This window comes from Monodon monoceros, unplaced genomic scaffold (genome assembly GCF_005190385.1).
Source record: "Monodon monoceros isolate NGI ecotype Baffin Bay Population unplaced genomic scaffold, NGI_Narwhal_1 Super_Scaffold_6, whole genome shotgun sequence".
NCBI classification, from domain to species: Eukaryota; Metazoa; Chordata; class Mammalia; order Artiodactyla; family Monodontidae; genus Monodon; species Monodon monoceros.
The window spans coordinates 79,657,185-79,678,269 of record NW_021703783.1 but is presented as its reverse complement, the minus strand read 5'-3'; the positions used below and the strand labels follow the sequence as shown (position 1 = coordinate 79,678,269).

The following is a 21,085-nucleotide window of genomic DNA, read 5'->3' as shown; positions in this document are numbered from 1 at the left end:
TCTATGATCATTTTTGATCTAAGCAACTTGACTAGCACATTCACCTTTGCACAATGGTTTCCTTTACATTAAAGCTGTTAATATTTTAGAATTTAACTATTTATAATAATTTAATTATGCCTCTGTCTACACAATATTAGCAAGCTTTACCCCATGGACACTGGCATCTAGAATAACATAATGTAAATTCTGTAATAAGGAATGGACTGTGTCCAAGCCTACATGTAGTAGAGTGGATAAATATGAATAGGTAAATTTTTACTGCATAATTTAAAAAAACTGATCAATCTTTATTATCCTCATATGAATAGCAATTTAACTGGGGGTGTTACGAAGCTTATGAAGCAGGGCAAAAGAAATAGGCCAACAAGTATGACTTTTAAGGCAAAATAAGACTGAAGTTGCCTTATTTTTTTAAAAAAGAACTACTCCAAAGCTGGATAAAAAAGATCGTAATAAATGTGGGACACTAGAAGACTCCTAATAAATGTTAAATCCATTTGAAGAGTAGTCACCTGGCAACACAGAATCTTGTGTCAAGATAAACAGAAATGCTTAATAAATAAATGCATGAATAGCCTGAGAACCAGGCAAAATTTTATATATAAACATACACACACGCACACGTATTTTTTAAAACATTTTCCCCCCAAATAAATCCCTTGTCTTGACATAGGAGAGTTGAAAGAGATTTCAAAATGTTGAGCTATTCTTCTACTTGAAAAGAAGTAAAAGTTATATATACAGGTGGGACAGAAACTATTTATGTAGTGCTTTTATTACAAATTATTTAAATATATAGCAGCCTTTATAGTTATAGTATTCCTATCTAACAGATACGGTGATGGTATTTCAATTTTAAAGGACATATATATGAAGCAAACGTTTCTCACTTATATATACAGTTTGACCCAAAAAAATTCCCTTTAATGACTTGTTTAAATAAAGTCTAATTAAAAATTAGAAAAGCTAATGAAATCCAGTGCAGGGCATTTGTCTCAGAAATCTCTCTTAAATATTCTTTAAAAAGGAAATAAGGATATATCTGAAAAGAGTGTCTATGTTTATAAAACCATTTTAGTCCTAAATATGCTACTCTGTAGAAAGACTAAGTCAGTTTCAAAGCTATAAGAGAAATACAGCAGCATAAACTCTAAGCCTAGCAACTATCTACTAGACATTACAAAAGTTCAAGAGGTAGGGGAGCAGGAAATATTTCACTGAATTTTCAAAAATTAAATAGCCCGCTTTAGTTCAAAAGACTAACTATGGAAAGGTTTGGGCAGAGATGTGGAGATCTGTAACTGCTGGTGGATGTGTACATTGGCACAAACACTCTGGAAAGCTTTTTGGCACTGAACAGATACATACACTATTACCTAGCAATTCCATATCTAGGTAACATGTCATATATGCCAACAGCACACAACAATGTTCACAGCAGTACTCTATATATCAATGAAAAGAAAAATTGCTATGTTCAACTACATAGATGTATTTCATGAAAATAAATTTAAGAAAAGGGAGCCAAACACAAAAGTACATGCTATGGTTCCACCTAAACAAAATTCAAAAACTGGCAAGATTATTCCTAAGTGTCAAAGGACAGGAGAGCAGTTAGCCCTGGAGAGAAGGGGCGGGGTTGGGGCGGGGGGGGGGGGGGGTAATAAATGTGAAGAGACATGAGTATTAGCAATGTTTTCTTGATATGGATGCTGGGTACACAGGTGTGTTCACGGTGAACATTCAAAAAGCTGCTCACTCATGATTTGTGCACTATTCCACATGTGAGTTCTTAAAAATAAGTTTATATTTTAAGAATTAGACAACTTAAATTCCCTAAATGTCACCTTGAAATGTTTTATAGCATCTCTAGAAAGACATTCTAGAAAGAGTAATGGTTAAGAACTAAGAGCTGCTTCTAAATAAACACTCAAAAAGGAAACTAAATAGCACTTGAGCCTAAATAGTAGCTTCCAGTGCTAAGCTGTATTTAAACATCTATCCATTTCAACATGTTTACATGTTGTATTTGGTTAAGTTTATCTAAATAATAACTTTTAAAAGTCTTAACGGCTCATTTTATATACAAAACTGGCCTAAGAAATTTATTTTACTGCAAAAAATCAACTATACACTTGTCTTGAAGATTCTTAGAATTCTTAATTTCACTTTCATAAATTATTCACTATGACGTGTTTCTTCAATGAATGTCTTTCAAAAATAATAAAAAGCAACAGAAACTTATTTTTGGAAGCATAAAGACAGAATAATAATACAGATGTCCAATCAGGTACAATGAAGGCACAAGTAACCAGGCGCAAGTAACTTTTTATTTACCAATTCTTTATCGTGCTGCATTCCAGGTTTCATAAATATGTACTTTTTCTCATCAGTTTCGTACGTGCTATTATTACTACTCTTCTAAGAGGTCTTCAAACATTTAGGTTAAAAAGTTAAAAGTTGGGACTTCCCCGGTGGCGTAGTAGTTAAGAATCCGCCTGCCAATGCAGGGGACACAGGTTCGAGCCCTGGTCCGGGAAGATCCCACATGACGTGGAGCAACTAAGCCCATGTGCCACAACTACTGAGCCTGCGCTCTAGAGCCCGGGAGCCACAACTACTGAGCCCACGTGCCACACTACCAAAGCCCGTGCACCTAGATCCCGTGCTGCACAACAAGAGAAGCCACCGCAGTGAGAAGCCCGCACACCACAAAGAAGAGTAGCCCCAGCTCACCGCAACTAGAGAAAGTCCGTGTGCAGCAACAAAGACCCAATGCAGCCAAAAATAAATAAAAATAAATTTTAAAGTTAAAAGTTCTACATGATCTGAAAATTATAATTAATCATGTACTAATGTGAACTTGAAATAACCCTAGGAAAAAATACACAGATAATCTTTAAAGGGGTATGCAAACCCTAAAAATACTAATATAAGGATTCTTTTAACTTGGAAATACTGCTGTGTTTTTTGTTGTTGTTGTTGTTGGGTTTTTTTTGGACAATGTGAAATTATGATACTTTTTTTGAAGATCATGTAAAAAAAGTGAAATGGGGGAAAAGAACAAGATTTAAACTTTAAATGCAATGGTTTAAATATCATGGTATTTATTTCATATCATGGTATTTATTTCATGCCATGTAACAACAGAAAACACCTTCATATTTTTAACTATTAAAACCAGGTATGAGAGCTTCCCTGGTGGCGCAGCGGTTAAGAATCTGCCTGCCAGTGCAGGGGACACGGGTTCGAGCCCTGGTCGAGGAAGATCCCACATGCCGCAACTAAGCCCGCGCTCCCCAACTACTGAAGCCCGCACGCCACAACTACTGAAGCCCGTGTGACACAACTACTGAAGCCCATGCGCCTAGAGCCCGTGCTCTGCAACAAGAGAAGCCACCACAATGAGAAGCCCACACACCGCAATGAGGAGTAGCCTCACTCGCGGCAACTAGAGAAAGCTGGCGCACAGCAACGAACACCCAACACAGACAAAAACAAATAAATAAATAAATAAATTTATTTTTTAAAAAACAGGTATGAAAATCTCCTAGCCCAAAGCCTCGTACCCGATGTTTACCTCAAAGTCAAATTTAAGATCATATATTCTACTATAAAACACAACTACAATCAAGTACACTGTATGCTAAATCAAATAAAGCTGAGAGGGTAAGAAAGCTGCCTTCGGTCTCAATGTCCCTTTAAGGGGGAAGAAAACGACTAGCAGAGTATCCTTTTCCATTATTTTTCTCCCAGTTTCTCTAAAATCAGCACTGCCCAATAGAACTTTCAGTGATGATAGAAAGTTCTTTACCTGCACTGTCCAATACGGTAATATGAGCCACATGTGGCTATGGAGCATTTGAAATGTGACTAGTCCAATAAAGAAACTGAATTTAATCTTATTAAATTTTAATTAATTGAAAAAACCATATATAGCTTATGGCTACCATATTGTATTAAGTACAGCTCTAGATTATCTATTTTCTCTGATTCCCTTTTAATAAAAATGAGGCCATTGAAAAAAGAACTAAAACTTTTCAATTAAGGGAGAAATTCAAATGAGGCTTCAGTGCCAAGAGACTTAGCTATTCCTTAAGGAATTAGCCAGCAGTCGAGACAGGATACTCACGAGTTCTAACCCTCTGAGGTTTGAAAGAGGCAAAAGAAAATTCAAAATCCACAGAGAGCAATGATATATTCTAAAACTACCTTTTTCCTCAAAGCAATAAATTTGGGGAAAAAAAGGAATACAGTTAAAGTTTCATAAGAGATCTCAGTTCCGGAAGTCAGCAGTTGAGAAATGCTGTATTAATGTGTAATATCTAATTAACTATCTATTATTTGTGCCTGGTTCTCATGTTCTATTAGCACCAACAGAAGCTCCTACATTAGAGGATTTCAGCATATGAACTAATGATATAAACACAAACACCTAGAACTCTTTTGGTTAAGGACAAAGACACTATTATGTTATCACGTCCTTAATAAACAATGCAAAATTTAGTAAATTTGGTGTTATTTCATTTTCCCTTTCTATAATTGATTATAAAAGCAATTTGTGCTGGTTGGAGGTTGGTCATTTATATAACTTCATGACCTCATTCATAACTTTTTAAGTAGTCAATACTCAAGAAACCATTTACTTTTTTGGATGAGCTCTTGGTGAAAGAGAAAACAATGTTCAAAAATGACCAATCGGGCTTCCCTGGTGGCGCAGTGGTTGAGAGTCCGCCTGCCAATGCAGAGGACACGGGTTCATGCCCCGGTCTGGGAAGATCCCACATGCCGCGGAGCGGCTGGGCCCGTGAGCCATGGTTGCTGAGCCTGCACGTCCAGAGCCTGTGCTCCGCAACGGGAGAGGCCACAACAGTGAGAGTCCCGAGTACCACAAAAAAAAAAAAAAAAAAAAAAAAAAGACCAATCAATATTTAAGATAAAGATCAACTTTGGACTTAAAGACTTCTAACCAAATGGCAATAAAAACAAGATTTACACATCGGGTACAAACCACATAACAGCAATCTATCACAGAACCAAGATTCTTCCTTCATAAAAGGATAACCAAAGCCAATTCCGTCTTTAACATACTTGTTTGGGAAATAAGCTGGTTTTGGAAAAGTCACAATGCATACCCACAATTGTACAATTTTGATAGTCATTGGAAAATATGTGTATTAAATCCCATGTCTTAAATTTGATATGTTTCACGTATAGGGAAGTAAAAGTACTTTTGGAAAGTGATTTTTCTTTTTTTCTTTTTTTGCGGTACGCGGGCCTCTCACTGTTGTGGCCTCTTCCGTTGCAGAGCACAGGCTCCGGATGCACAGGCCCAGCGGCCATGGCTCACGGGCCCAGCCACTCCGCGACATACCGGGGCACAAACCCGTGTCCCCTGCATCGGCAGGCGGACTCTCAACCACTGCGCCACCAGAGAAGCCCTCTTTTTTCTTTTTTGATTCTTCTTTTTAAAGAACATATTTCCACAAACATTTTAAACCTGGTGATTTTTCAATTCTTTAACAATTCCAACAGAAGTTGTTAGTAAAATTTAACACTAACAGTCCTCCACATTTCTAAGAACAGTCTGTTGGTCTCTTAAGTCAAATAAAAATAAAAATAAAAATACAACTCATTCAAACTACTCTTTACTAAAAGAACAGTTTTAAAATAATTTTTAAATCAATATACCCCCAAACATACTACTGATTATATGCCACAAATGTATCCCCTGATGGTAAAAACTATAGCGTTAATAAATATGAAAAAATATTATAGAAGCCTATTTTCTATAAGGCTATAGAATAAAAGAGGGAATAAGGATGCTTAAAAAAGAATGTTAGAAAAATTTAACTGAGTATTTTGTCGTAATGTATTGATAAAGATAAAAAGGAACATGGCAATTTTTATTCTAAAACACTTTGCTAAAAGAGGGAGGAGATATGGGGATATATGTATATGTATAGCTGATTCACTTGGTTATAAAGCAGAAACTAACACACAGTTGTAAAGCAATTATACTCCAATAAAGGTGTTAAAAAAATAATAAAAACCACTTTGCTAAATATTAAAATCTAATACACTCATTTGTGCAACTGATATGTTTGTTATTAAGTAAATAAAATTAAAGTACAAGATGAGATGATATATCAAACAATGTATCTGTAACAATGAGATTCAAGGGCATGTTTAAAAGCATTTGTTTTTCTATGACTTCATTAGATGAAATGACAACTAAAGAACCCATTACTTTTAGCATTTCTTAACATAAAAATGCATACATGCACATTATGGTACTTATTAGCTTGTGTGTTCCTTCCAACTGGACTCTAAACTAAAACTTACCTGCTTTGTTGACTTTTTTGTGCCATTAAAAATCTTCCAAGCTAGCCCACTGCCACCACTGGCAATGTGTCGACCAACATCAAATTCTCTAGTGACAGGATTTCCCATCACAGCACTAGTGACATCAGCTGTTACTTTTGTAACAGTACTCTTCAACTTATTAAGCATGGACTCCATGGCTGCAATTCTGGGTAGTTATAGTTACCTAGAAACATAGGGGGATAGGAGAGCACAGATCATTTGTTCTTACTTCTTTAAGTATTTATTCATTATTTAGTCTGAAAGCTTAATATACCCCAAACAATGAGCAAAACAATCCTATATATAGAAACAAAAGCTATATGTTAGTTTTGCCTTCAGAGAACCCAATATACTTGAATGCAAATTTAAGTCTAGGAACCGAACTGTGCTTCAACCTCAATTGTCACAGACCAATAAGAGAAAAGACATATTCACACTGACGCTAACGTGAATGTTGCTCAACTATATAACATGGTCCATATTATAAGACCCTTTAAGACTTAAAGTGGTGTAGAGGGTCTGAATCTTCACAGTAAAAAAAAAAACTATAAAAAACCTGAAAGGCTCTAATGTTATACTAAGCAATAAATTTGTATTTCATAAAAGTTTTGTCCACTGTTGAACTATGAAGTCACTTAAGAATATTTTCTAAACAAAAAGCTAAAGGACAATAACACATGAACAAGCAATAGGTAATAAAATATTTTTCAGATTTTACACATTTCTGGTGATGATGGAGGAACAAACACTATATTTACCCTCCCTCCTCAACAACTGGAAACTGGGCAAAATATATGAAACAAATGTTTTCAGATATTGAACAGGCAGCACAGGCCACGTGATCCCAGTGAGAAAGCAAACAAGGTGAATTCTAGGGTTGCCCCAGCTTTCTGCCTAGAGGCACACTGCAAACCATGGAGTAGACAAAGAATCCCAAGCATAGTCTAACTGAATTAAGGAGTTGAGGAAAGAAATTGGAATTCAGTGATGCTGAGATGGCTGGGACTTCTGAGACAGAATTTCAAAGAGAAGGGGGAAGAAGAGGAAAAAAAATTTTTTAAGGCAAAAAAAGAGAAGGGAACAGTGCTGAAAAAGAGCTCCAGAAATTTGCAGGGGTCCCCCTGATGCTTTGTTGAATACTAAGATGCACATACATAGTGTGCAACTTCACCAGGTTGAAACAGAGCAGGACCCTATGGGGCCCTCTCAGGTACAAATACTTTCTGTGTCCCCCCATTTCTTGTTTGTAGGAAATAGGCTTCATTCAGCCCCCTTGACCTTCCCTGAGTTCCAAAGGGCAAAATCAAACAATTGCTTATCAGGGAATGGACAGAATGCAGAAACAAAAGAGGAGGAGTCAAGAAACAATAATGCAGCCTCAGGGCAGGGTCCTGGTCCTCAAAAAATATACATAACAATACCTTTGAGTTCTTCTACAGGAACTAAGGCCCGCCCCCACCCAGGTAGAGGATTATAACTTCAGGTTGAGCATGAGATTCCTGGAACACCACCCTGTTACCTCACCACCAACCAAGCAGAAGAAAATCTGCACACAGTGGCAGATAAACTGGACTGATCCCCTCCCCAAATGATTCTCCCTTTAAAAACTTTCATGATCAAGCAGAATCTTTGGAGCTGGGTTTTTGGACACCAGTCTGCCATCTCCTCAAGTTGCTGGCCTCCTGAATAAAGCACCTTTCCGTTCTTACCAGCACTTGCCTCTCAAGTATTGGCTTTCAAGCAGCAAGCAGCCGAACCTGAGTTCAGTAAGAAGGTCAGGCAAGGAACAACTAGCGAGCTGTGAGCTGAATAGTTACAGAGTTCATACAGCGCTGCAAATCTTTTAATTTTTCAAGCTAGAGTGGAGAGACCTCATTGATCACTAAAGGCATTCAGTAGAAACCCCAGAAGGACTATGCATTGGTACAGAATAAACCATTCTTAAAGTATCCTAAACCTGCCCTAACAAACTAAAAAGCTAGCCTCAAATGATCAAACTAATCACAGATTACTTAACTGCTTACCAGAATGAAACCCAATACTCATGAAATGGAGACAAAAATAATTTCAGATACTAAGCGATATAACATTCACAATGTTCAGTATGCAATGAATAATTATCAGACGTGCCAAGAAGAAAATGTGATCATAACCAAGACCAAAATCAGTCAATAAAAACAGACTCCAAAATGAGCTTATAGAATTAGCAGCAAAGATATAAAAAACTATCATATGTCCAAGTGAGACAGGAAGGAAGAGGTCAAGGGACAACAGTTAAAAGAATGACACAGCCAGCGCTTCCCTGGTGGCGCAGTGGTTGAGAGTCCGCCTGCCGATGCAGGGGATACGGGTTCGTGCCCCGGTCTGGGAAGGTCCCACATGCCGCGGAGTGGCTAGGCCCGTGAGCCATGGCCGCTGAGCCTGCACTCCACAACGGGAGAGGCCACAACAGTGAGAGGCCCGTGTACCGCAAAAAAAAAAAAAAAAAAAAAAAAGAATGACACAGCCATTGAAGATATGACAAAAACTGGTTAGGCCCAAGATGGCAGAAGATCTGACTTCCCGTAGACCTTGAGCCTCATTATATGCTCACTGTAATACACTAGAATGCTAAATGACACACCACAGGTGCCATGACAGTTCTGAGGCTGACCATAAAAGGCCAAAAAGTGAGTGGTGGCCTAGTTCCTGGAAATCCCTGCCCCTTTCCCCAAATAGTTGAAATAATCCTCCTACTCATTAGCATAAGAAATTACCCAGCGCATAAAAATTAACAACTTCATATCCCAGGGCTGCTCTCACTTTCTGAGACAGTCTGCATTCTGCCAATTTTAATGTTTATCTATCTAAATAAACCTGCTTTCACTTTACTTTGGCTGGCTCTTGAATTCTTTCCATACAGGAAGCCAAGGACCCTCACTTGGCAGTCTGTCCTGGGACTTGCCAGAGACTGAGACATGACTATTCTCTCGCTTCTCTCTTCTCCTGCAAAACAAGTATTTAGGGGAAAGCACGAACATAATAAAAGAAAATGGAATATTAAAAAAAAATCAAATGAACACTCTAGAGACAAAAATATCTCAAATAAAAAACTCAGAAGATATAATTACCAGATTAGACAATGTAGGAAAAAAGATCAGTGAAACCTGAAGATAGAGTAAAAGGCTGGGAAAAAATAAATGAACAAAGTCTCAGTGACCTGTGGGACAATATCACAGTCTAACATATATAACTGAATCTCAAAAATGAGGGGGAAAGGGGAAAAATATTTGAAAAATAGCCAAAAATTTTCCAAATTTGATGAAAACTATATAGCACCAAGAAATTCAATAAACACAAAGCAGGATGAACACAAAGAAAACCATGCCTAAATATGTCATATCAAAGAGCTGAAAATCAGTGATTAAGAGAAAACTCTTAAAAGCAGCCAGAGAAAATAGGCAAATTATATACAGAGGAAAAAAGATAAGAATTTTCCCCAAACTTCTCATCAGAAACTATACTAGGGAACAGGCTGAATAGGGAAAGGCCAGGGAACAACTGAATAAGGTCTCAAAAGAGCTAAAAGAAACTGCTGACATAGAATTCTATAAGCCATGAGGGAAAGAAAAAAAAACTTTCAAAAATAAATGTGAAATAAAGACTTTTTCATGAAAACCTGAGAGAATTTGTTGCCACCATATATTTACCATAAGAAATATTGAAGGAAGCCCTTCAAACAGAAGGCAAATGATACCAGATGGAAATCTGAATCTACAAAAGGAATGGAGGACTCTGAAAATAAAAATTATGCAGGTTTATAAAAAACTCCTCATGTTATGTTTGAAAGACAGCTGATCATTTAAAGCAAAAATAACAAAAATGTATTGTGCTTATAATATATGTAGAAGTAAAAATATGATAAAACAAACCAAGGATAAGAGAGGGGAAATGGAGGGAGCTTCCCTGGTGGCGCAGTGGTTAAGAATCCGCCTGCCAATGCAGGGGACATGGGTTCGAGCCCTGGTCCGGGAAGATCCCACATGCCACAGAGCAACTGGGCCTGTATGCCACAACTACAGAGCCTGCGCTCTGGAGCCTGCAAGCCACAGCTACTGAGCCCATGTGCCACAACTACTGTGCTCCGCAACAAAAGAAGCCAATGCAATGAGAAGCCCGCACACCACAACAAAGAGTAGCCCCTGCTCACCACAACTAGAGAAAGCCCATGCACAGCAACGAAGACCCAATGCAGCCAAAAACAAATAAATAAATTTATAAAAAACAAAAGAGAGAGGGGGAAATGGAAGTATATTTTTGAAATATTCTTATATGTGAGGTAGTATAACATCATTTGAAGGTAGACTGTGGCATATTAAAGACATATTATAAACCCTAGAGTAATAACTAAAATAATAAAGAGACAAAGCTAAAAAGCTAACAATGGAAATAAAATGCAATCCTAAAGTAAACTGAATTAATAAAAAAAAGTAGGAAAAGAAAGGAACAAAGAACAAATGTGAAAAACAGAAAATACATAGCAAATAATAAGTTTGAATCCAACCATATAAATAATTACATTAAATGTAAATGATTTAAAATTCCAGTTAAATGGCTGAGACTATCAAACTAGATTAGAAAAGCAAGACCCAACCGTATGCTGTTTATAAGAAACCCACTTTAAACACACTTTACAAAATGATTTAAAACTAAAAAAATGTGAAAATATACAAGCTAGAGTGGCTATATTAATAACAGGTAGAACAGGCTTCAAGACAAAGAGGGACACTTCATAATGACAGAGTTGTCAACTCTCAAGAAGACATAACAATCCTAAACTCTCAAGAAGACATAACAATCCTATTTAGTGTACACACTAAATAAGAGAGTTTCAAAATAAATGCAGCAAAAACTGACGTAACTGAAAGAAGAAATAGACAAATCCACAAGTGTAGCTGGAGACTTCATGGGTCCTTTCTCAGTAGCAAATGGACAGATAGATCAAGTAGACAGAAAATCAATAAGGACGTAGAAGACTTGAACAACACTAACAAATAACCTGACCTAAAAGACTCCACTCTACAAAAGCAGAATGCGTTTTGTTTTCATATGTACATGGAATATTCACTAAGATAGACTATATGCTGGGCCATAAAACAAGTCTCAAAATACTTAAACCTACTGAAAAAATACAAAATAAGTTCATTGACCACAATGAAATTAAGCTAGAAGTCAGTGATAGATAAATATCTAGAAAAATGCAAATATCTGGAAATTAAACAATACTTCTAAATACCCAAGGGCTAAAAAAGAAATCACAGAGAAAATTTTTAAATATTTTGAAGTGAATGAAAACGAAAAATCTGTGGTATGTAGGCAAAGCAGTGCCCCATAGGAAATTTATACCTTTAAATGTTTATTAAAAAAAAAAAAAACCAAAATCAATGGTATAAGCTTCTATCTTAGGAAGCTAGGAAAAAAAGAGAACATTATACTCAAAATAAGTAGAAAGCAGGAAATAAAGAGTAGAAATCAGGTTTCCCTGGTGGCGCAGTGGTTAAGAATCCACCTGCCAATGCGGGGGACACAGGTTTGAGCCCTGGTCCAGGAGGATCCCACATGCCACTGAGCAACTGAGCCTGTGCGCCACAACTACTGAGCCTGCGCTCTAGAGCCTGCGAGCCACAACTACTGAAGCCCGTGTGCCACAACTACTGAAGCCCGCTCGCCTAGAGCCTGCAACAAAGAGAAGCCACTGCAATGAGAGGCCTGCACACAGCAATGAAGAGTAGCCCTGGCTGCCACAACTAGAGAAAGCCCACGTGCAGCAATGAAGACCAAACGCAGCCAAAAATAAATAAATCTATTAAAAAAAAAAAAAGAGTAGAAATCAATGGAACGACTGAATTTAATGTAATTTAATACTCTATTAAATAGAAAAATGAAAAAGAAAAATCAATGAAGCCACGCTCTTTCTTTTTTTTAAAGATAAACCTCTAGCTACATTAAGAAAACTTTTAAAAACACAAAATGACCAATATCAGAAACAGAAGAAATCCTACGGATGCTAATCCTATATAGAGCCTAAAGATTCTAAACAAATCAGATATCATATTATGGATGATCTTATGCCAGCCAATTAATTCAACAACTTGGATAAAGTGAAAAAATTCCTTGGAAGGTACAACTACCATAACTGAAGAGAAAGTCAGAATAATCCTATTTAAAAGAAATGCAGGGCTTCCCTGGTGGCACAGTGCTTGAGAGTCCGCCTGCCGATGCAGGGGACGCGGGTTCGTGCCCCGGTCCCGGAGGATCCCGCGTGCTGCGGAGCGGCTGGGCCCGTGAGCCGTGGCCGCTAGGTCTGCGCATCTGGAGCCTGTGCTCTGCGGCAGGAGAGGCCGTGGCAGTGAGAGGCCTGTGTACCGCAAAAAAAAAAAGAAAAAAGAAAAAAAGAAATGCAATTCATAACTGCAACTCTCACCACAAGGAAAACTCCAGGCTCGGAGGGGTTCACTGCTGAATATTATCAAACATTTAAGGAAGAAATAATTCCAGATCCATATAAGCTCTTCCAGAAAATAGAAGACAATAGAACACTTTGATGTTCTATAGTCAGTATCACCCTGATACCAACACCAAATAATGACACAAGAAAACTTCATATCAATATACATCATCAACAGGTAAAAATCCTTAACAAAACATTAGAACATCCAACAAATCCAACCCCACAACCAAGTGGAATTTATCTCAGGAATGCATTGATTTAACACTCAAAAACAAATCCACGTCATTCACCATATTAACTGAATAATGGGTAATAGAAAATATATGATCATCTCAGTAAAGGCAGAACAAATTTTTTGATAAAAATTCAATACTCATTCACAATAAAAACTCTCAGCAAACTAAGAACAGAAAGGAACTTCCTCAACCTGATAAATGGCACCTTTGAATACCTATAGCTAATATCACGTTTAAAGATAAGAGATTAATCACTTTCTCCCTAAATTAGGGAACAAAGTAAGGATATCTACTTTTACCACTTCTATTCAGTATTCTAATGGAGGTCCTAGCCAAAGCAAAAAAGAAAACAAAATAAAAGACATTCATACTGGGAGGAAGAAGTAAAATTCTTTATTCTCAACAACATGATCATGTACAGAGAAAGTCATAAGTAATCCACAAGAAAGCTACTGGAATTAATATGTGAGTTTAGCATGATGGCAGAATACAAAAACAATACTTTTTTTTTAAAAGACTATTCTTATGTTCTAGAAACAGACAACTGAATACTGAAATTTCAAAAATACCATTTTGAAGGGAGGAGCAGCCAAGATGGTGGAGTAGAAGGAACCTAAGCTTACCTCCTCTCCTGAGCACACCAAAATCACAACAATCCGCACAACCATTGTTGAAAAAGACTGAAACCTACCCAAAAAGATCCTCTACAACTAAAGACATAAAGACAGAACCATGAGACTGGTAAGAGGAGCAGACTCACGACATAATCAAATCTCATACCACCCTGGGGGAGCGACCCACAACCTGGAGAAAAATTATATTACCAAGGTTCTCCCACAGGAGTGAGAGTTCTGAGTCCCACATCAGCTCCCCAACCCAGGGCTCTGGCACTGGGAAGAGAAGCCCCCAGGGCATCTGGCTTTGAAGGCGAGCAGGGCTCAACTGCAGAAGCTCCACAGGACTGAGGGAAACAGAGACTTCACTCTTAAAGGATGCACACAGGGACTTCCCTGGTGGCACAGTGGTTAGGAATCCGCCTACCAATGCAGGGGACATGGGTTCAATCCCTGGTCCAGGAAGATCCCACATGCCACAGAGCAACTAAGCCTGAGCACCACAACTACTGAGCCTGTGCTCTGGAGTCCGTGCACCGCAACTACTGAGCCCATGCGCTGCAACTACTGAAGCCCGCATGCTCTGGGGCCCACGTGCCACAACTACTGAGCCTGCGTGCTGCTACTACTGAAGCCCACATGCCTAGAGCCCGTGCGCCACAACAAGAGAAGCCACCACAGTGAGAAGCCCACGCACCGCAATAAAGAGTAGCCCCCACTCACTGCAACTAGAGAAGAAAAAAAAAATGCCGCTTAAAAAAAAAAAATTAAGGAACTAGAAAAAATTTGCAAATAAAGTAAAAAATGTAAAGGACAAATATTGATGCAAACAAACACAATAAACACAGCAAATTAAAAAAATACCATTTCAAGGATGTGAAGTATCTATGGATAAAATTGACAAGACACAAAGACTTGTACAATGAAAATAACAAAAATTTCTGCGAAAAATTGAAGATGACTTAAAAACTTGTACAGGAAATGAAAGACTCAATATTGTTAAGGTGTCGATTTTCCGCATCAATCTATAGACTCAATGCAGTCCAATCAGAATCCCAGAGGCTTCTGTAGAAAGAAACTGACAAGCTGTTAAAATGTTATTCTGAGAACAGGTCCACTAGATTGTTTAAGGATCCATGGCCCAGAAAGAGGTTTAAAGTCCTATCACTCTTCAAACCTTCACCTGCCATGTGTATTCTTTCCAAAAATTGATTTACCTAAGAACAAGTCTGTGTCCTGCAAAATTTTCCTTAACCAACTCTTTTTTCACAGTTTTCTCCCACTTGAACAAAGTAAAATATTTTTCTCAGCCATCCCAGTCTTGTTATAGGGTATTTCCCTGGGTATAAAAATCTCAAAAGGGAAAATGCAATCTGAGAATACATTAATCCTGAAAGTCTCTTAAGAGTAAAGCAAAAAGAAGTTTGGTAAGAAATTCTGAAGAGGGTTGTGCTTTATTTCTTAACAGCAAAACCCCATGACTTATCTGTCACAGAATTACAATTAAGAAACAAGATAGTCGTCACAGGGCTGTATAGGAACAAGTTTATTTATTTCAATTAATAAGCAAAAACTCCAAGGTTTTGATAAAAGTAAAACATAATCATAATACACCACAATCTAGAAATCAGATACTTTGTAATTATCTAGCCCTTGACAAAAAAATTCAGATGCCATCAACTTAAAACACAAAAAGAAGTACAACATCTTACAAAATTATTTAGAGAATACACAAGCAAAAATATTTGGAAGGCCACTGGGCTAAGGCAGCACTAGTTTGTGTCCTATTTTCTCAGTTAGTTACATTATATTCATATAATTTACTTTCTATTAAAGATTTGAACTATCTGTAAATAGAAATAAAAATTCACTTTCCTTTTTTAATTTAATGCTGCATTTCTGTAAGCAGTTAGAAAATGTTGCTACTGGCATCATGAAAACATTCATTGCCATGCCAAGTTGTTCTCTATGAACATCTGCTGCTGATTTTGATGGGGAGGTGGAAGAGACGTAAAAACGCTATTTAAAAATCTACATATACTTTCCTCTAACTCTGCCTGAGTAGCTACGTGTTACATGCCATGCACTTGCCATACACTGGAAATATAGATGTAAATGGAAACATATCTGATATTTAGGGATCAGTCCAGTAGCAGACTCAGACCTGCAAAGATTTATAGCAATTAACTAGAGGTATGAATGTACCATGCTTTGGGAACATGAAGATTGGCTCAAAAATGAAGGGTTTTTTGTAAATCAATTATACTCCAATTTAAAAAAAAAGTGTTTTTCAGGTAGGAGAAAAGGGAAGGAGCTTCCAGAAAGAAGGATTACTATGTGCCAAGACATGGAGGGAAGACTATACATGATGTGATTTGAAAACTAGAAATAGTTCAGTATGAAAACAAAGGATATTTTCAGAGTTAATAGTCAAATTTGAGATGCCTATCCATCACCCAGAGTCAACACTGGTGTACACAAGGTAGAAATAGACAGGGAAATTAATCCAGTGAATTATTTAATATTTATTGAGCACCCACTATGTACCTGATACCACATAAGAAACTGGGGAAGAAAGAAGTAAAGGAAAAATAAGCCATAAAGAGCTTACCATCAAAGGTAAGAGACAGAGAAGTAAACCAACCACAGCATTATTATCCTACAGTAATAAAATGCTACAGAATACACATACACAGATGCTACAGGAACAAAAAGAAGAGGAACAGACAGAAGAAAGTTTCCCCCAAACAGCAAAATCATACACGTCTTTAAAGGGGAGGAGGAGTGAACTAAATAGAGAGAGAATGGGACAAGTGTAGGAGTAAAAACTAGCAGTTCAGATAAAAACTGGAGGAAAAGAGAGAAGTATGTGGCAAAGGAGACTTAGAAAAGCCAGGTTACCAAGGGCATTACGTAGTAAGAAACCAAGCTATGATAAGCCACAGACAGGTTTCAGGCCTGAGTAAAATGATTAATCACTCCATCATGCAAAGTGAAAGATATACTAGGGGTGGAAGTAAGGAATATGACAAGACTGAAGACACTGTCAATTTGTACTTCAGGAATTTCATACATACATAATTCAGAACGTATATAGGCCAAAAAACAAAAAAAAACAAAACAAAGGAAAGGACACTTGGAAATAGGGATAGAGAAGATAGGAAAGAGACAATAGGTGGAGAGGGTGTTTTAAAGGTGTTGGTTACATGGATATTTATTTTATAATTACATATTAAACTTCATTATGCATTTAAATGTATCATATATCAAATTTTAAACAAACTTTGAGAGGGAGAGGTTGCTGAATTAAGGAAATAGCAGTAAAGAAGGAGAGGAAAGGAAAAATTAAGAAAAGTTAGAACTAAGAGAACTTGGTGACCCACTAGATAATTAGATAATGGAAAGAGACAAAACTAGGAATCCCAATCAAGTCTCTCATTTCAGAGTCTAGGCGGAGGATGAAGCCATTTACCAAGGCAAGGCTACAGGAGACAATTGCTTGTTTTGTGGGAGGAAAACCTCAATTTTGGACATGTTAAAGTTGAGTTGCCTGAATGACATTAATATGCATATATAGCTAGGAGGCTTTTAGATATGCAGGCCAAAACCTTAGAAAAAAATGTCTCAGCTGAAAATAAAAATGTGGGCACCATGAGCTTAAAGCAGTATAGTAGTTAAGACTACGGGCTTAAAAAAGGTTACCCAAGGAGACCAAAAAAGAATATGTATATCACGAGACTAACAGAAGGCTACTTTGACGAATGAAGGGGAGAAAAAAAAAAGAAAAAGTATATCATGAGAGTAACAGAAGGCTAAGGACAAAATGAAATGAATGAGTTTATGAAATAAGATCTGAGCTTAAATGAGATTTTGAATTATTGGCAATAGCTTTTTTTTTTTTTCCCCCAGTATACGGGCCTCTCACTGTTGTGGCTTCTCCCGTTGTGGAGCACAGGCTCCGGATGCACAGGCTCAGCGGCCATGGCTCACGGGCCCAGCCGCTCCGCAGCATGTGGGATCTTCCCAGACTGGGGCACGAACCCGTGTCCCCTGCATCGGCAGGCGGACTCTCAACCACTGCGCCACCAGGGAAGCCTGGCAATAGCTCTTTGACATGTAAGAAACCTAGAGACCAAATATATTTTCTTAAAATGATAGCTTTTCAAATTTCACTTGATAAATGAATAAAGAAGTCTTATTTCTCTAAGACAAAATTATAAGTGATAGAAATATTTATTCGTATAAGTGATTGACCTTTGTACACCATTTAGTAGAATTCACTTGAAATTCAATATTCCCCTTGTAAATGCCAGCCAAAATAAGACTTGGGGCAGCTTCAGTATGATCCCAAGATTTTATCTCCCTACCATCTGATTCAGCCACCACTTGGCTTTTACTAAAACCAGTAGATGAATCTGTTCATACTAGATTTTACATGCACCTGGCATAAGGTGAGTTGGGTATTCGGCACCTGATGGCAGGTGGCTGAAAGGAACTGGCAATTCTTTCAGTTCTGCCTACTCATAAACTCTAGATATAGCAGGATAAAATAAAACTTTGTGAATTTTCAAGTAGCAAAACTCCCAAAGTCCCTTTTTCTACTTCCCCAAGAATAAAATATTCTTTTTTTAGTAATTTGATTAGTAATTTGAACAATAAGTAGAATTAGCTTGATTTTTTGTTGGAAACACTGTAATGCAAATAAAAAGGTTATTGTAATTACACCTGATAATGAAATTATGTTTAGTAACTGTTAGTTACAGAGACTAGACTTTCAATAAGTACAAAATAATACACACTGACTACAAAAAGCAACACAAAAAAATACAAATGAATTCAAAATAGTTTTAGTCCTTAAGAGGTACAAGGGTCTGAGAATTTTAAAATACCACTTATATAGTCACTTGTACAAATACTCATAAAATTTTATAATTTGAAATAAGAATTACATTAACATGACAAATAATTTTGACAAAATGCTTCGTAAAACTTGGTAAAAATTTTGTACCTATACTCCTATATGCAGCGCCTATCTGTTTATATCTAAGATGATCCTGAGATACACCTTTGAAATACGTGTTTTTTTTCTTGTAGGGGGGCTTACAGATTACTAAAAGTTTTTAAAAGATACAGTTTTTAAAAAATGGTTAAAAACATTCTTTGGCCTATACAGAAACCATGTTCAATTTTACTCAGGAAACAAAGATTGTACCAGCTCAATACAATCATTCTCTTTACAACTACAGAAGGTATCTAATTATTATCAGTTGAGCTAGAACAGATTACTTCAGGGGACACACGTGATTTAAGAAACAAACATAAAAAACTAAGAAGACTTAGTAATGTACAGTGAAGCACACATCCATTCAACAAACTACTGGGTACAGAAGAGGTGGAAAGCACCATGCTAAGGTGCAGTAGGAGAAACAAGAAGTAAAACATTGTTTCTATCATTAAGTTTGTATACAATAAGATTTTAAAAGCAGAATGAGAGGTGATAAGGCAACATATACTTAAACATCAAACTACTAATTTGAACAATAAGTAAAATTTGAGGAGAGATTACATCCAACTCTTTAGAAGGCCCTTCCAGCCCATGAACTTAGTGTAGCTTTTACTACAGGAAGTCAACCAGATACTTGGAAATTATTGAAATTAAAAAAAAAAAAAAAAGTAGCAACAGCACTGGGGTGGCAGTGTCTCACTATTCAGCTCCTCTAGCCAGAGAAAGAGGGAAAAGGAATAACTGGGTAGGAAATTAGACGAAATGGTCATTAAGGGCACTTCCCTAGTGCCCTTGATTTAAGAGCATATAAAATCTGAAACACAGCATAGTACAATGCATGAAAACTTAAACTCATAAAGCACTGAAGTGTTGTCTAAAACAATGGTTTTCAAACTCTGGTGAACATCTAAAAACATCTAATAACATCTAAATGACTGGGTAACTTGTTAAAACATATAGATGTCTATGTACTATCTCAGACCTTTGGAATCAGAATCCATAAATGTGCAGTCAAGGCACTTATATTTTGAGCAGTTCCCCAGGTGATTCTGATGCACAGTGAATTATATAATTAAGCACACAATCTTCAGTGGCAACAAAACCTGGGTTCAAATGCCAGTTCTAATACAAGCACTATGACCACCAACTAGCATCCCTAACACTAATTCCAATCTTTCTAAAGAGGGAATTGCCACCCATTCCTCAAGTGACTGTTGTGAGGATTAAAGATGATACACAGAAAATGCTTAGTACAATTCCTGGCACATTTAGTAAGCAGTCAATGAATTTTCATTTAAAAAACATTTATTAAGCACTTACACAGTATCAGGAGATTAGGGAAATCTCATTAATTTATTAAGTATTAATAAGCATGGCAACTCTGCAATGGTGTCATGAGAACATATAATTAGGGGAATCTATCGTAATCAGGAAAGTCTTCCCTGACGTGACCTGAATGATGAGCAGGCATTAACTGAATGAAAAGGAAAGGAAGAGCATTTCCAGGCAAAGGATGCATCATAATCAAAAGCCATATACCTGAAGCAGAACAGAAAGAACAGAGTGACTAGGAGGAAAGAATGCCAGAAGGTGCTGTGGAGATGAGGTCGCAAAGGTAATTAAGAGGGACCTAAACAGCCTGTTAAAGATTTTAGTTGAGCTTAAAAACAGTGAAGAGTTTCAAATATGGAGATAATGTGATTAGATCTACATTTTGAAAAAATCACTCAGTCTGATGTGGAAAACTACAGAGGGAGCCACAGTAAATGCAGGTAGACCCTAATTAGGAGACCATAAGTACTTCAAACGAGAAACGATGGTGGCTGGAACTAGAGTACTGGTATGAAGACCAGGAGTATACAGACTCAAGAGATATTCAAAGAGGCAAAATCAAGAGACTTCAAGAGAGACTGATATGAGGCCTGAGAGACAGGAAGTTGTCAAATCTCTACTGCTATAGAAAGGGATGGATGATGAAGCTAGTCACTTGAGTCAAACAGTAGGAGGACCTCTTTTTCTTGGGGGATAAGTCATGAATTTCAAACATGTGAGTATGAGTAGTTATTCCCAAGTATGGGGTTGATTTTTACAGAAATATTCCAGTGTATGTAAGTACAATGTGCTTCTATTTATTTTATTGGGTATTTATGGATCTTAGAGACAAAAGGTTTCTGCATGTGTGTTAAGTGGATCTGAACAGAATGAAGGTCCTTCCTTTAGGTTCCGTTCCTTTAGAGTCCCCCAAAAGTGTCTTTTATGACTACAGTTTAATAGTGTCTCAAGAATTCTATTTATACACTCAGCTGATAATTTTAAAACTTTTTAAAACTTAATATTTAAACCAAAAAATAAGAAGCCAAACGAAAAAAGG

The 21,085-nt window shown here is 37.1% G+C and overlaps 1 protein-coding gene across 3 annotated transcripts in view; it reads right to left on the bottom strand.

The window, feature by feature from the left end:
• SCYL2 (SCY1 like pseudokinase 2) overlaps positions 1-21,085 on the bottom strand; it is a 59,471-nt gene that overhangs the window by 37,068 nt on the left and 1,318 nt on the right. For all 3 annotated transcript variants that reach the window (XM_029206040.1, XM_029206042.1, XM_029206041.1), the window contains exon 2: positions 6,349-6,553. In XM_029206040.1, the coding sequence (XP_029061873.1) occupies positions 6,349-6,525 (177 nt within the window). In that variant the 5' untranslated portion in view covers positions 6,526-6,553. The remainder of the gene's footprint in view (positions 1-6,348; positions 6,554-21,085) is intronic.